At 33.1% G+C, this 15,660-nt stretch overlaps 1 protein-coding gene across 1 annotated transcript; it reads left to right on the top strand.

Annotated features, from left to right (window-relative positions):
* Positions 1-171: 171 nt before the first annotated feature.
* Positions 172-15,199, top strand: LOC133173906 (sorting nexin-5-like). Its single transcript, XM_061308972.1, has 14 exons — positions 172-177; positions 1,939-2,148; positions 4,873-4,971; positions 5,225-5,355; positions 5,598-5,673; positions 11,437-11,520; positions 11,623-11,697; positions 11,826-11,856; positions 11,978-12,062; positions 12,168-12,207; positions 12,605-12,691; positions 12,826-12,915; positions 13,014-13,079; positions 14,348-15,199. The coding sequence occupies exons 1-14, from the start codon at positions 172-174 to the stop codon at positions 14,504-14,506; spliced, it is 1,239 nt and encodes a 412-aa protein (XP_061164956.1). The 3' UTR covers positions 14,507-15,199.
* The last annotated feature ends 461 nt before the right edge of the window (positions 15,200-15,660 follow it).

Genomic DNA, 15,660 nt, shown 5'->3' with positions numbered 1-15,660 from the left:
AAACATCGCAACAAAACAATGGATATATCTTTATTTCTTTCGAATTCTCATAGTCAGTGGTATTTATGTGCTAAGAGAAATACATATAGGGGGTCTAATGTTCGGAACCCTTCACAAGGGAACTTGACTAGTATAAATGTACTTCGATATCCGGTCAATGCAGACCGTATGATGAAGGTAAAGTTATTTTAATTTTTTCTTAAAGTAATGCGAATTCAGTCTTGTGTTTATCCATGAATAGAAGACTTTTAGCATGATACGTTGATATAGAAGTAGATCTACAACTTGTAGCTGTGCCATTCATAAATAATACTTGTTCTACGGCTTCAGCCTTAAAGGTTACGCCCCCTCCTTTCGAAAACACCCACCAAATGCAAATCGGTGTAACATTTTCATTTACTTTCCTTCCGAAATTTCTATTAGTTGTTGTTCTGGATTGATCAGGGTGCTTGGAAAAAAAAGTCTAATCAATGTCAACACACTCTTGCTCATACCCAATAGTATTCCCAGAAATTATTGAGAAATTTTTGGTGGTATAGTTTTTAAAAATATTTTTAAAATAAAGCATTTATAGTATGAAATCATTTTTTTTAACCAAAGGACAATACTTGCTCCTTTCTTATGTTATGTGCCATTTTCATGAATAACTTACATCCTGTCAATTGCTAGTGTTCAAAATGACAGAAAGCCTATTCGTAGATTTGTATTATCAAAGAATGGAAAAAGTGGTTATACTTCTAAAACACAGAGTATTCCTCTGTGTACTTTGGTTTCTCATGTGACAAAAGTTGAAAAAGGAATTCATCAGAGGGAAAGAGCTTGTAGGTTAGAAAAGTAATCCCATTTTTCTACAGTTAGATTACTTAGTCCAAAATGTCTAACGTTTTCCAGGCATTTCTCACGATTTTGATTATTGACATGTCGGTTTTCTTGGCGTGTCTAATATTCAAATTGTGAAAAACATCTGGAAAACAAACTAAACAGGAGGTCATCCATGAAAATTGCATGTATAATAAAAAAGTAGGGGGTATTGTCATTAAATAAAATACTAACTTCAACGTTTCGTAAGTTCTGTGGTTGATACAATGACCTTGTCAGCAAATACAATCTTTCATTAATTCAAATGCTGACTGACTTTTTTAATACTAATTGTTAGGCCATTATTTACACTCTGAATTGTCAACGGATTTTTCTGTTATTTCCTGATCTTGACAAGGAGCATACAGCGGGTGTTACCAGTCTGCAGGGGATGCTCACTCCTCCATGGCACCTGATCCCACCTCTGAGGTCCGTGTTTTCTCTGCTCCTATTTTGTATTTTTTAATGGACTTTTGAGCTCAAATACTGTTCATTATCCCCACATATTTAAACAATAACTTAATATATGTTATTAATCCAATATTTTAGATAGAAGTATTACAAAGTATTACATTTTGCATAGAAATATTAGAAAAAATTCTCAATAATTTCTGGGAACACTAAATCATTTCAACAGGTTGGAACCAATTGCCCAAATGAGATATACATTAAAATGCGCTTATAATGAAGTGCCAGGGATGGATGGTATTGTGTCTTTATAAACGATTTGATTTGGGAATATTTCAAATGGGATATAAATTTACAGTGCCAAAATAGATTTTCCATTTAGATAAATCTGCATCAATATGTCTTTTTTCACTTCTGATCAATATACCAGGTACTTAAAATGCAATAAACTTATATTCCATTTGGAATATTATATCCCAAATGGGCTATCATCAGGGACCTATATACTAGTATATAGGTCCCTGCTATTATAGCCCATTTGGACAATAAGTCCCAGCCTATTCAATTTATTAGTGAACTGGAGTCCATTTATACAACTTCAAAAGAATTTTTATTTATGATTCACCTTTTACAAGTGATTGTATGATTTTGAAATTATTGATAAATTCACAGGAACCAGAGACTGATTCGATTCAAGAAGTTTCTTCCTCAGTATCTTCAGACCTGACACAAACCAAGGAACATGATTATAATGGCATATCTGAGGATTCAGGCTTGTCCAGTTCTCCCACCCATGGTCCATTCCAACCACTTTACTCTGTCAAAGTACCTAATGCTGTAAAAAATGGGGAGGCTTTACAGTTTACCATCTGTGTATCAAAGGTAACAAGAACATCAATGTTAAATGAATCTACAAAAGATTTGTAATGGTTTGGGCCTCAGATATTGGCCTGGGTAGCTCAGTCAGTAGAGCACCTGACTAGTGATGCAGTGGTCCTGGGTTCGATTCCTGGTCCAGTCATACATTTTCTCCTTTCCTGTTACAGATTTTAGTAGTTTAAGTATTTACAACTTGGGCAGATCTTACAAACAATGGTGGATTATAATACCATGAATTAACTCCTTAAGGGAAAAAGAGATCTAGTGGGGAGTCTAGGGAGGGTGGAGGGGGGCAAGACCCTTTCTGTAGAATTGTTGTTAGTATATTTTATACAAGGTACAGTAGACCAACAATTCTTTGGAAACATCTCCCATAGAATAGAAAAAGCATCTTAGTGTACTGGTGAACACCCTTAAATGGACCATATGAGATCATTTTTGGATTTAACACCCCCACCCCACCTCCAATAAAAAAAAGTTCCTGCTGATTGTCAGAAAATGTTTGAGCTGGATTTTGAAATCCCAATTTAGGACCCAGCTTTTTGAATGGTGCTCTGTTGTCATAGAGCAGAGGCTTAAAATCTTCAATTTTATTATATTTCCTTCCTCATAACCCTGCACTTCAATTACATATACAAAATGTATATGCATCTAAATTTTGTAAAACTTGTGTGTTTTCAATATACACAGAATTTGCTTTTTTGAAACTTTTTTTTTTTTTTTTTTTATAAATTTGTGGAATGTTGTATAGTAGGTTTTTTTTCATACATTAGACATGATCTTCTTCTTATGAACCACAGGGCAGATTATCACCAATCTTACACATATAGATGAGGATACAATGTAGATTAAAAATTGTTCAAGGTATTACCCTAAGGCAAAGGTTGTAATCACTTAAAAATTGACCTAAAATGATATTTTATTAAAACCTTGATATTTTGCACACTATGAGGACTAGGATCATCAAATCTTGCGGGTTGATGCCATGATGCCTTAAACCTCATGTTATGTTGACTCAACACGAGTCACGGTGACCTCCTTTTTGAATTTCGCAGGTATTCATTTTCAAATTGATTTTGATGCATATCTTGGACACTTTGAAGCCTATGATCATCAGATCCTGTCAGTTGATGCATCATGGGGCCATTGAGAGTGTCAACCAAAAAGTAGGTCACCATGACCTACTTTCTAAATTATATGCCTAATCATTTAAAAAAAAATAAGTTCATTATTTTGTTACCGAGAAGCTTAAAATCACCAAACCTTGTTAGCTGATGCATCTTGGGGTCCTGAGACATATGAAAACGTAGGTCACAGCCACTTTTAGGATTTTGCATGTACTCATTTTCAAATTGTTTTAGATATATATTTTAGACACTGTGAAGCCTAAGATCATCAAACTCTGTCAGTGGATGCATTCTAGGCCTAAGGCCTTAAAGTTTATCAACCAAAAAGTAGGTTACAGTGACCTACGTTTGGAAATTTATGGCTACATTTAAATAGTTCAGATAATAAGTAGCTTAGAATGATCAAACTTCATCAGTTGATGCATCTTGGGTCTTCAGAGTTTGTCATCCAAAAAGTAGGTCATAGTGACCTACTTTTGAAATTTCAAGAGTTTATATAAATATTTAGGATACTAATAGGCTTAGAATAAAAGTGACAGGGTTGTACAATTCTTAAGAAGAGCTATTCTGGGCCCTTGTTGGGACTCTTGTTTTATACAGTTTTAGCTACAGCATATCTAATATCTAAAGATATTCTCAAAATGACATTATAAACTCCCTGACCTGTTAAATTTTTGCATTTGCCTCAAGCTTATAATGAATTTTTACCTCTACTGGTCAGAGCTTAAGCTTATGCAAAAGTAAGGTGTATGCTGTCCATCTGTCTGTATGTGTGCAAACAATTTTTCAAAATGCTACTTCTCCTACAGTTTTGGTCTGATTTCAATATAATTTGGCACAGAAGTAGATTACAATAAGATACATGATTCTGTATATTGATTTTTTATTTCAATGAACAGTATTGCCATGGTTACTAAAAATAGAAATTTCTGTGAAATACTTTCAAAACACTACTCCTCCTACAGTTTTGGTCTGGTTTCAATATAACTTGGCACACAAGTAGACTACACTAAGATACATAATTCTGTGTATCAGTTTTTAATTTGGATGAATGGTGTTGCCAGGGTTACTAAAAATAGAAATTTCTGTGAAAAATGTTCAAAACACTACTCCTCCTACAGTTTTATACTGATTTTATTATAACTTGGCACACTTGGTATACTAAACTAAGATTCATAATTCTGTTTATGGTTTTAATGATTTTGATAAACGATGTCAACAATGTTGCCATGGTTACTAAGATTTTCTGTGAAATACTTTCAACACACTACCCCTACTACAGTTTGGTCTCATTTTAATATATTTGGCATGCAAGTGACAACACTCAGATATATAATTGTCTTTATTGTTTTGATGAGTGATGTTGCCCTCATTACTAAAAATAGAAAATTCTATAAAATTCTTCCAAAAGGCTACTCCTCCTACAGTTTTAGTCTGATTGCAATAAATCTTGCCAAAAGAGACTTAACCAAGGATCAATATTCTATTTAATGCAGTTGCAAAGTTTCAAGTCAAGTGCTACTTTGCTCTTCCTTTGCTTTAAGTATAAACCTGTAGAGCTACAGTCTCATCAGAGACTTCTGGTTGTTTTTAAATATAGTTGGGTAGTGAGGAGTCTGAGGAAGTAGTTCGTGAGTATGAGGACTTAGAATGGCTACAGCATTGCTTAATGACTGAAGATGGAGTTGTTGGCTGCATTGTAAGTATTAAAACATGTTTATCAAAAAATTGACATTCTTTTACTAAAATCCTGCAAATCTTGATATGGTCTCTTCATAACACATCCATAACTCTGAATAATGCATTTAAATATTTCCTGCTATCACTTTACATTCTTCCTCTTATAGGATTAAAAGGCTAGCAACTAAGGAAGTTATACTTTTTTATCTCAAGTTACTTGTGACTCTGAGCTTTTATGTGACAAACTGATTTATTAAATCCACTCCTTTTAGATCCCTCCCCTTCCTGCAAAGCCAGAATATGATGCCAAGGCTGCCGAGTCCAAAACAAAGAAGCAGCTAGGCAGTGATGCCAATATCATCATGGCTGATGAGTTTCACAAAGACTGTAGGAATGTAGAAAGGTTTGTTAGAAAGAGATGTTTGATTATCAGATCTTAAAATTCACATCTTTGCTTCATTACTCACTATCTCCATAGCAAAGCATAAATGACTATTGTATAGGGCAGGAGTTTAAAGAAAAGACCATTTTCATTTCTGTTGTTTTATCTATTTCATTGATGAGACATTTATCTTTTTAAAAAAAAAAAAAACTCTTTTTACTTGAAAAAGGGATTTTTTAGAAGCTGTAGCTATACTTTTTCAGATACTTGAAAATGGTGATTTCCCATGAAAAGTTTGGAAAAAGTGAATTACTGAAGAATTTTCTTTGTGAGAAAGAGGTATGTTTTACTTCTGAGAACTGTACATGTACTGTTTAGCGTATTTATATTTTAGTGCAAGTGTAGGTCAAGCAATTTAAGAGATTTTGGTGCTATCAGTGTTATTAAATGTGATATGCCTTAGAGTTTAATGCCCTGTTCACATGGTGAGTTTAATTCGAATTAGGGTGAATTAAAAAAAAATGACCAAACGCATATTTATCAACCCACACTAAAAATACAGGCAATGAAAATAGATTTCTATGTCTCAGCATATGTCTTTAGATAGTGTCTAAATACCTGCCAAATATCTCGTTGATATCTCGATTAACAAAAAAGTTATGCCCAAAAAAGATGCTAAAATTGTCAGGAGTGCAACACCTTTTTGTGACATTTTGAAATTTCAATATTTTTTGGAGATCTGTGAAATAAAAAATAATGCTTCATGTTGAAAATAAAGACTTTCCTGATAATATTCAAAGTATTGAGCTTTAAATGTGGACTGTTGAAACTTTTGTTTAATCAAGTTGTGGTCATGGCTGATGTTTAAAAAAATGTTATACCATGTCAGGAGTGCAACAGAAAAAATGTAGTGTTGCCAAAAAAACATCGATTGTAAAATTCTGATAGAAAATTAAGACAAAAAAGAATTTTGGAAGTGTAAAATAATAACTGATATACATTTTAAAACTTAAAAATGTTATATAAATCACAAGCAGCATTAATGAGAGTCAAGTATATGTGCATACCCAAAAATGTCAGGAGTGCAACATTTGATGTTTTGCTTCCAAGCATGAAAAAACTATTATCATTATATGATTTTCTGATTTTTATTTTGGAAAATAAAGACACAAAGAACATTTTTACCAAATAGATTTATCAATTACAGGATCTGTCTGTGCTTCAGATCCATATTTCTATGGTCAGGAGTGCAACACATTTTTTTAAAGATTCAAGTTCTGTGACGAAAAGACTTCTATTCATGCTTAGAAGTATTCATTATTTCATAATGATCTTTTTGTATAATTTAATGCTATATTATTGACAGTTTTATTATCAAAATCCTTCCTTTTTCAATTTTATCAATTCAGATGTGTTTTTATCTTTTTTGTGATTTTTTTAATGAACGTTAAAAATAAACACACTAAAACATTGTCATAAAATTCAAGTAATTCCTCCTCAACTTCATGAAACAACAGAACAAGTTCTTATGTAATTTTCACTTCACAATTCTACTTTAAAGGCCCCAATGCTTTTGGTCAGGAGTGCAACAAATATGTTAGAATTATAAATCATCCAATAAGAATAAAAATAAAGAAAAAATGATGAGTAGAATTTTTCTGGTGGGTTACTGTGTTTGTCTTCTAAAGGAAAATATGTTTTAAAATATATTTTATCTTCTAAATTTACATTTAAGCTAGTTTTTTTATATAAAATATTGTATAATTCCAGATAAAATGCGAATTTTAAATACGTTCATCTGTTTTAATTATGAAGTATTGGCGTATAAGTATTGCACAACTTCATTACCACTTGATGTTGCCAACACTTTATGAATTTTTGTGTTCTATGGTTTTAATTTTAAACTTTACTGCAGTCAGGAGTGCAACAAAACTGCTTCATAATTACCGATGCTTTTTAACTATCTTTTCTAAAAAATAAGTTGAAAAAAAAATGCTTGATGCTATTTGATGTTCAAAACACTATGTCTATCAACAAATTACAGAAAGTTTACAGTCAATTCAGGGAACAGTTTTCATCATATCACATATATTTTAAATACAATTTATATATATATTACACTTTGCAAATAGTCTTGTTTTAAGGTCTTCAAAATATGAAAAACTTGCTGTAAACGATGAAAAATATCAACACGACAAATTGATTTACAAAGCAAGAATGGGTTATTGTGTGTTATAATTTTTAAAACAATGTTAAATAAAATACATATCAGATGTCAGGAGTGCAACACAATAATGTAACATAGGGTGACTTCAAAATCTAGTATTTTTTGTAAGAGAACTCATATATAACATTCTTTTTTGGCTTAGATTTAAAGAATTGACTTGAACGGACAAAAAAGTGAATTTTGGGGAATTTTATTGCTTCATATTTTTTTCATATTAAAACTTTTCAAACCAGAATTCAAAAAATAATGTAAAATAACAATCAAAAAGCCAATTTTTTGTCACATGTACAAGAGAAGATACTCATTCAAGGTCTAGATTTAATCATTTATACCCCTTTTACCATTTTGAAGCATAAAAAACTATAATTTCTTGTGATACTGTATTTTAGAAAGTCTTTTAAGGTGTAATGATATTTTCTTTTTTCAAAAGAAATTTTACTAATAAAAATTCTGAAACTTTTTAATCCAATTGTCTATTCTATTGCCACTTCAGGATTTTAAACTAGAATGCATTTGCAATATGATGATATAAGTGAAAAATATGTTATAAGTAGTCAATGAATTTTGCCAAAAAAATTCAGTTTGGTGGTCATTTTTTTTTAATTCACCCATTAAACGTAAGTTACTGTGAATTGAATTTGATCTGCATTCACACAGAGAATTTAATGCGAATTAGTTTAATTCGAATTAGTTTACTGCGCATTAAATTACTTCGCATTAGCATCGTGTGAACGCTAAGCAAAGCTAATTCGAATCAAATTTTGACACGTGCGTAAGGGCAGAATTAAGTCACAGGCCACATGTTGATGGTCAAATATAGGTAGTTGTGCTATTTTATAGTGGAAAACAAAGGAAAATTATGTTAATCACTAAAATGTGTACAGACACTATGACATTATGTCAAATGTATCTGCTCTGCACAATATGAGGTGATTTGTAAATGACGTCATAATAGCCTCACTGAATAGCCATGTTGTGGAAATAAAATTATAATTCGCATTAGTTTACTTCACATAAGCTGTCGTGTGAACGCAATTTAATTCATATTAGTTTAATTCGCATCATTTTACTTCACATTAATTTACTGCGAATTAAACTCTCCGTGTGAACAGGGCATTATAATTTGGGTGGTGACAAAGTATGCTTTCTGTTTATAATAAAGCACAAATACTATACCAGCACTTACAATTTTAAACAAGAGGCCCAAGGGCCTTAACGGTCACCTGAGTATAATACAACAATTTAGAGAATCCATAGAGTATAAAATGAACTGAAAAGTGAAGCTTTGTTGCCCAAAAGCAAGAAAAATAGGGTGATCAGGTTCAACAAAATAATTAGTCTAGTGTTCATTAACAGTTCATAAATTAGGTTCTAATCTGTTCCCCATTTATCACTATCACCATACAGTATATTAACAAACTATCAATGCTTCTGTACTATTTTAATTCCTTGTTGAAATCTCTTACATTGGACTCTCTTGGTCTTTGATGAACATTGAATAAGACAAGTTATTTTTGTCTCATTTTTATTTATCTATTACTTACAAGTCTACCTGATCATTAAAACTATGAAAGTACTTTTTGTATTATACAATAAAAAATCTTGCAAAATTCTCTTATTCTATTAACCTTTCAAGTACATTATTTACAGTGACTAATTATAAATAGTAAATGGCAAAGGGGAATAACTCCCCTCAGTAGAATACAAATTAATAGAGCCCTGGCCAGGACCAGAACACTTGACAAAATGGCCCAGATGTTCAAAAATATTTATTAAAACTTTTACTCTTTTTGCCTCTGATATGCCCAGGTGCAGAGAAGATTTTCAAAGAAATAATGCAGTTTTTACTACAGATTCACTACAATATCAATAGAGCCCCCCCCCCCCCCCCCCACCTCCCATCCCCACCGAGAAACACCAGAGTCTCTGACCCTGGGACCAGAAGTTTATTCATCATACATGTAAGTAATCACTTTGTTTATCTGATTAACACTAAGGAGCAGACAGGAATATTTAACACAATTAATGCATTTTCAATACATTATCAAGAGCCCCACCCTTACACCAGCACATCTGACCCAGGGGTCATGCAATTCACTACTCTGGAAGAAGTAATCATGCTCATCATAACTATACACTTAGCTTCTTTGCTTTTTAACCAGAAGCAGAAAAGAATATTTTCAGAGAAATTTTGCTTTTTCACTATATAATCAATAGAGCCCCCCCCCCTTTTCACCAGAACCCTTGACCCTGGGGCCATGAAATTCACAATTTTGGAAGGGGCATACTTGCGTATCATAACAATGTACTAATAGTTTGTTTAAATAATACCCAGGCGCAGAGAAGAAGATTTTTAAAGAAATAATTCACCTTCACTATAGGATATACATGGCCCCGCCCTAGCACCAGAACCCCTGTACCTGGGGCCATGAATTTCATAATTTTGAAAGAAGCATCCTTGCTTATCATAACAATGTACTTAATTTGTTTAAATAATACCCAGGAGTAGAGAAGATTTTTAAAGCATTAATGCATTTTCACTATATAATAAATAGAGCCCCACCCTAACACCAGAACCCCTGATCCAGGGTCCATGAAATTCACAATTTTGGAAGAGGCATCCTTGCTTATCATAACTATGTATTTAATTTGTTTAAATAATACCCAGGAGTAGAGAAGAAGATTTTTAAAGCATTAATGCATTTTCACTATATGATTTATATAGCCCAGCCCTAGCACCAGAACTCTTGACCCTGGGGCCATGAATTTCACAATTTTGGTAGAGTCACCCTTGCTTATCATAACTATGTATTCAATTTGTTTCAATAATACCCAGGAGTAGAGAAGAAGATTTTCAAAGAAATAATGCACTTTCACTATATGATTTATATAGCCCCGCCCTAACACCAGAACCCCTGCCCCTGGGGCTATGAATTTCACAATTTTGGTAGAGTCACTCTTGCTTATCATAACTATGTATTCAATTTGTTTAAATGATACCCAGGGGTAGAGAAGAAGATTTTCAAAGAAATAATGCACTTTCACTATATGACCTATATAGCCCCGCCCTAGCACCAGAACCCCTGACCCTGGGGCAATGAATTTCACAATTTTGGTAGAGTCACTCTTGCTTATCATAACTATGTATTCAATTTGTTTCAATAATACCCAGGAGTAGAGAAGAAGATTTTCAAAGAAATAATGCACTTTCACTATATGATTTATATAGCCCCGCCCTAACACCAGAACCCCTGACCCTGGGGCCATGAATTTCACAATTTTGGTAAAGTCACTCTTGCTTATCATAACTATGTATTCAATTTGTTTCAATAATACCCAGGGGTAGAGAAGAAGATTTTCAAAGAAATAATGCACTTTCACTATATGATCTATATAGCCCCGCCCTAGCACCAGAACCCCTGACCCTGGGGCCATGAATTTCACAATTTTGGTAGAGGGCTCAATGCTTATTACAATCATGTCAACAGTTTGACTGCTTGATGTCCAGGAGTAAAGAAGAAGATTTTTAAAGATTGCATTAATTTTGGTGGTTTTAGCCCCACCCCTCAGGCCCCAGGGGGGCAGGGACCATGAAATTCACAATTTTTGTCCCCCTTCACCCATAGATGCTATATGCCAAAATAAGCTGAAATTGGTTGAGCGGTTTCAGAGAAGAAGCTGAAAATGTTTAAATGTTAACGCACGACGCACGACGGACGACGGACGACGCACGACGACGGACAAAAACGGATAGCAATAGGTCACCTGAGTGACTCAGGTGACCTAAAAATGGACTGAAGCATCAACTTAAGGTATTTTAAATATGGAAAGCATGAGTATATTGACAGACATGAATGGTGACAGATTATTTCTAGGCAGCAGTGAGGACAAAACTGAAGAAGAGTTTGTTTATGCGAGTCTCCCAGGCAGTGGATGAGGCGAGGAAAGGCCAACATAAGGCAAGTCATGAACATTAATAACATATAAACAATGTCATCTGATGAAAGAAAATGGAACTGTTAGTACCTAGTATGAAGATAAATTAACTGTTTGTTCTATAGGATGTAGATGAATACTTCCAGACACAGCGGGATTGGGCCACTAAATATGCAGCTTGTATAAAAGAGTCTTCTCTGGTAAAATAATGTGTTAGAATTATATTCCATTTCATCACTATGTTGTACTCAATTAGTGTTGCATGTACTTCTAATATATAATATGTGATGTATACAAGACATTTTTAATGAAATTTTTCTTTTAATAGAATTTCAACAAGATGTTGTTTGCACAGATGAGTGAGTATATGAACATATCTTCAAATAAATGTATCAGTGTGCGTAAAAAATCAGTAATCTATGGGTTACAAGAGAATTTCAATCTGAATTATTAGTATCTTAAAAATCCTGATTTTTCTAGGATTAGCCAACTGTTATGGTCACTTAACAACAGTACTCAAGGAGACCATTCCGTTTACAGATGACTCTCAAAAAGAGATGAACAGGTTACATTTGTTTTCTCATTTTATACACAAATGGCATATAATATAAAATATTTCCTGTTACACAGTAAGACACATCTGTGATAGCATTTGAATTTTGATTTCCAGATACCAGTTGATTCTTGGTGAGGGTGCAGAAAATGTCAAGGTGATTAATTTGCTTTTTTTGAAAAAGCATGTTACTTTATTAGCATGGTCTTTAAGAAAAATTAGTACACTACACAATCATGGCTGATATTCCCCTATTGTGAAATTTCTTTTTAAATATGACAGAAAATATATAATTAACTTGAAATTGCATTTTGGGGTATATACATATATGAGGTTCAGTTTCTAGCATCTCCTTACAGTTACCTTGAACACAAAAACAAGTAAATGTAGGATGGATTTGTTCTCATTTCTTCTCATTTCATTTGCAGCATCCCTCCATCCCCCCTTTCACACCTATCTCATAGTATATGGTGCTTTCATCTTGAATATAGATTTGAGAATTTTTCCTGTAAATAGATAGTTTCCTTATAGCCATGTTTTCTTCTATATTTCAGCATGGCCTAGAAGTTATGTCTAGAAATGATGAAAAAAGCTTGGGAGTTCATCTTGATCTGTATGCCAAGTACATGGAAAGTGTGAAGGTGCATGTAGTTTAGAAACAGCAGATTTTTTTGACCTTCCCCTTCATGAAATCAAATCAAAGGTGACCTAAAAACCAAATCATAAGAATAAATACCCCTTTGGTTACGACAGTCCTCTCTATCCTGTTTTGTAGGAGATGTTATTTAGGAGGACTTGTTTGCTGGTGACATATGAAGATGCCAACAAGTCTCTAGAGAAAGCCAAGCCAAACAAAAGAACAGCAGTGAGCATGATTAAGTTTAATTAAAAATAACAGGTATTACTGAGACTAATTCTCACATTTTCAGAGAATTTTATTTGCATTTTTGTGTATATTTTTAGGCAGAGGAGGTCAAACTTACCACTGAGAAATCATTTGAAGAATGCTCAGACACTGCCAGACGGGAGGTAAATTAAGATCTCAAGTTTTACAATGTTATGTAAATCAAGAGGCTGCAAAAAGGGAAATCGTTTATTTCTTAAATTCAGATTTGGATAAAGGATGACTGCACTTAACGCCTGTTTTTGGGTCCTTTTCGGTTGCTTCTGTTGCTTTTATATCTAAACCTTATTTCACTTTTGTATGTTTATGAAAGAATCCTGTCAATTTGGAACCAAATTTAAATCTTAAAATGGTTTTAGACTGTGATACAATAAAATGATTCAATGTTTTTTGTCCTTACTGCTTTCCAAATATAGTGAATTTACACTTACCTGCCCTTGATTGAACATTAGATATGCAAGAGAGGTGGAGCTAACATTGTAAGAATGGGTCTAAAATTAGACTTGATAAATAACAATGACATGTTTGGAAAAAAGAACGTGATCACTCTTTCCAATCTCCCTCTCCATTCTGTATGGCACAAATATACTTCTGACAAAGGTTTCAAAACGAAATTAACAATATGAGCACGTTAATGTGATTAAAGCAGATTTTATATCAATGCCAGATGACTTAACGTGTTCGAACACAATGTCCTAGTTAGCACAAAACATGCTACCTTACAAGTCACTTGACGGAATCTAGTATTCACAAAGTTACCTGAGGTAAGAAATCACGTGGTGAATTATAATATTCAACAAGTCACAATCCTTGGTTACAACACAGAGAACGATTGTAAGAAGAAGCAGTTTTTTCTCTTTTTAACCATGAGCGCATATTTGTCTACTAATCTCCTTTTGACACATTATTATTTATGCAAATATACAACTACTGTTAAACGTAGAACAATAGACAAACATGCGCTGACTATGTATAAAGTCAGTAAAAAAGTGGGCGTCCTCATTATCGAACGGAGATTCAAGAAATTGTGATGACCCCTGCCTTTGAAAACAGATTCAAACTTCGTAAATACACACTTTTATTAAACGTAATTACATAAAGTTGTAGATTGGATGTTGACCATTCTTGCAATGAAAAGAAAAATGCTTGTTTTGAAAGTTTATTTTGTCGCAAATTTCGCATGTCCTTAAGTGCAGTCATCCTTTAACAGATTTGTGTGTGTTTACAATTTGGATAATTTTGGTTGGATTACTTGATTGATAAAAAGTAACCAGTAGTATCTGGTACATGTATAGATATGTATCACAACAGATATTTAATCCTATTAATGCTTTTTTTCCCTCTGCTTCAAAACATTTAACACTAGAATAGTGTCCATTCAATTCTGTTGTAGTTGAAGTCCTTCAGGCAACAGAGACTTTTGGCCTTTGGGGAGGCATTGTCTACGTTTGTCGAGGCTCAGATTAAAACATCTAGAGACAGCATCACTCTCCTGCTCCGGACTCTCAAGTCAATTAAGTGTCCAGATGATAGCAAGGCCACCACAGAATGATTTGTCAAGGATCTAGTTCTATTTATTAAGAGAAAATATGATTCTCCAAAATTCCTTGTCGCCAAATTCTTGTGCCTTCTGCTCGCCTGCATCAGTTGAGCACTTTTTAATGGTGAGGCCATGTCTATAGATACATGTAACAATCAGTAGCCAAAAAAAATTTTTTTGTTGTTCAATTATTAATAATTTTGAGAAAAGGAAATTTTATGTAATATACAAATTGTATTTTGAGTTGTTACAATTTTGAAGATGTTTTTGATGTACTATCTAGATTTTTAAAAATATTTTCTTTAGAATTGAACTTTGAAGGTAAACGTAAAAAATAATACACAATTTCTGTGATAGCCGTTTATTTTACTTGATAGTTGACAATGTATCATTTTTATAAGAAATGTATGCCATTTACATTCCATTTAGTCACATTTGTCAATTCGGCACACATACTAAGCCTTACTGATGTTACTAATTACCCTATGTGTATATTTTTTTCTGTAGCTATAAAGTACACATTGTGTTCAGTGATTTTTTTATGTATATGATTGTGATGCCTAAGGATATTAATACATTTACATTCCTGCAAAAATGTTTAGTCAAATAATGTGCAATAATAAATTTTCTAATGATTGTTTATTATATGTTATAGCAATGTAAAATATTTGCATGGGAAATATTAAAAAATCATACATTTTATCTACATAGTCCTATATCTATAGCATGAAAAAGATCTGACAGTTGATGTATGAAAAACTGTCACTTCCACTGAGAATTACTGAATATAAACAGTCATAGAATTAGATTTCAGACTTTAACAGGAAACGTCTAGAAAACATATACATGTTGTTACTTTTTCATGATCAGCTTTTTGCTTCAATTTACCAATATCTACTGTGGAATAATTTTAATTCAGAGAGGTCACGGTTTGTGGGCAACCGAAATTTTACTGATTCAAAAGGACAATTTCGTTGGTGAGCTGTTTATACAGAAGACTCAATGAACCAATGTATTGACAAATGTTATAGTTCTGTGGACATTAAAACGTGGGTAAGGGTGACCCATGAAATCCATAAAGATTAATTGGTCCCCCTTTGCAGAGGTTCCTTAGCATGACCTCTCCAACTATAAAAATAAGGTGACTGATGCTAACTGGCTTCATC

This window comes from Saccostrea echinata, unplaced genomic scaffold, assembly GCF_033153115.1.
Source record: "Saccostrea echinata isolate AGI-Se365-2 ecotype Australia unplaced genomic scaffold, CSIRO_AGI_Sech_v1 ptg000056l, whole genome shotgun sequence".
In the NCBI taxonomy this organism is placed as follows: Eukaryota; Metazoa; Mollusca; class Bivalvia; order Ostreida; family Ostreidae; genus Saccostrea; species Saccostrea echinata.
Note: the sequence above shows the minus strand (reverse complement) of the source record. Positions and strands in the feature narration are given on the sequence as shown.

Excerpts from the sequence above, each read along its gene's own strand:
- LOC133173906 (XM_061308972.1), top strand. Across the intron at positions 2,149-4,872 it reads TTACCATCTGTGTATCAAAG|TTGGGTAGTGAGGAGTCTGA; the intron begins GTAACAAGAACA and ends TTTTAAATATAG. Across the intron at positions 11,857-11,977 it reads GATGTTGTTTGCACAGATGA|GATTAGCCAACTGTTATGGT; the intron begins GTGAGTATATGA and ends TGATTTTTCTAG.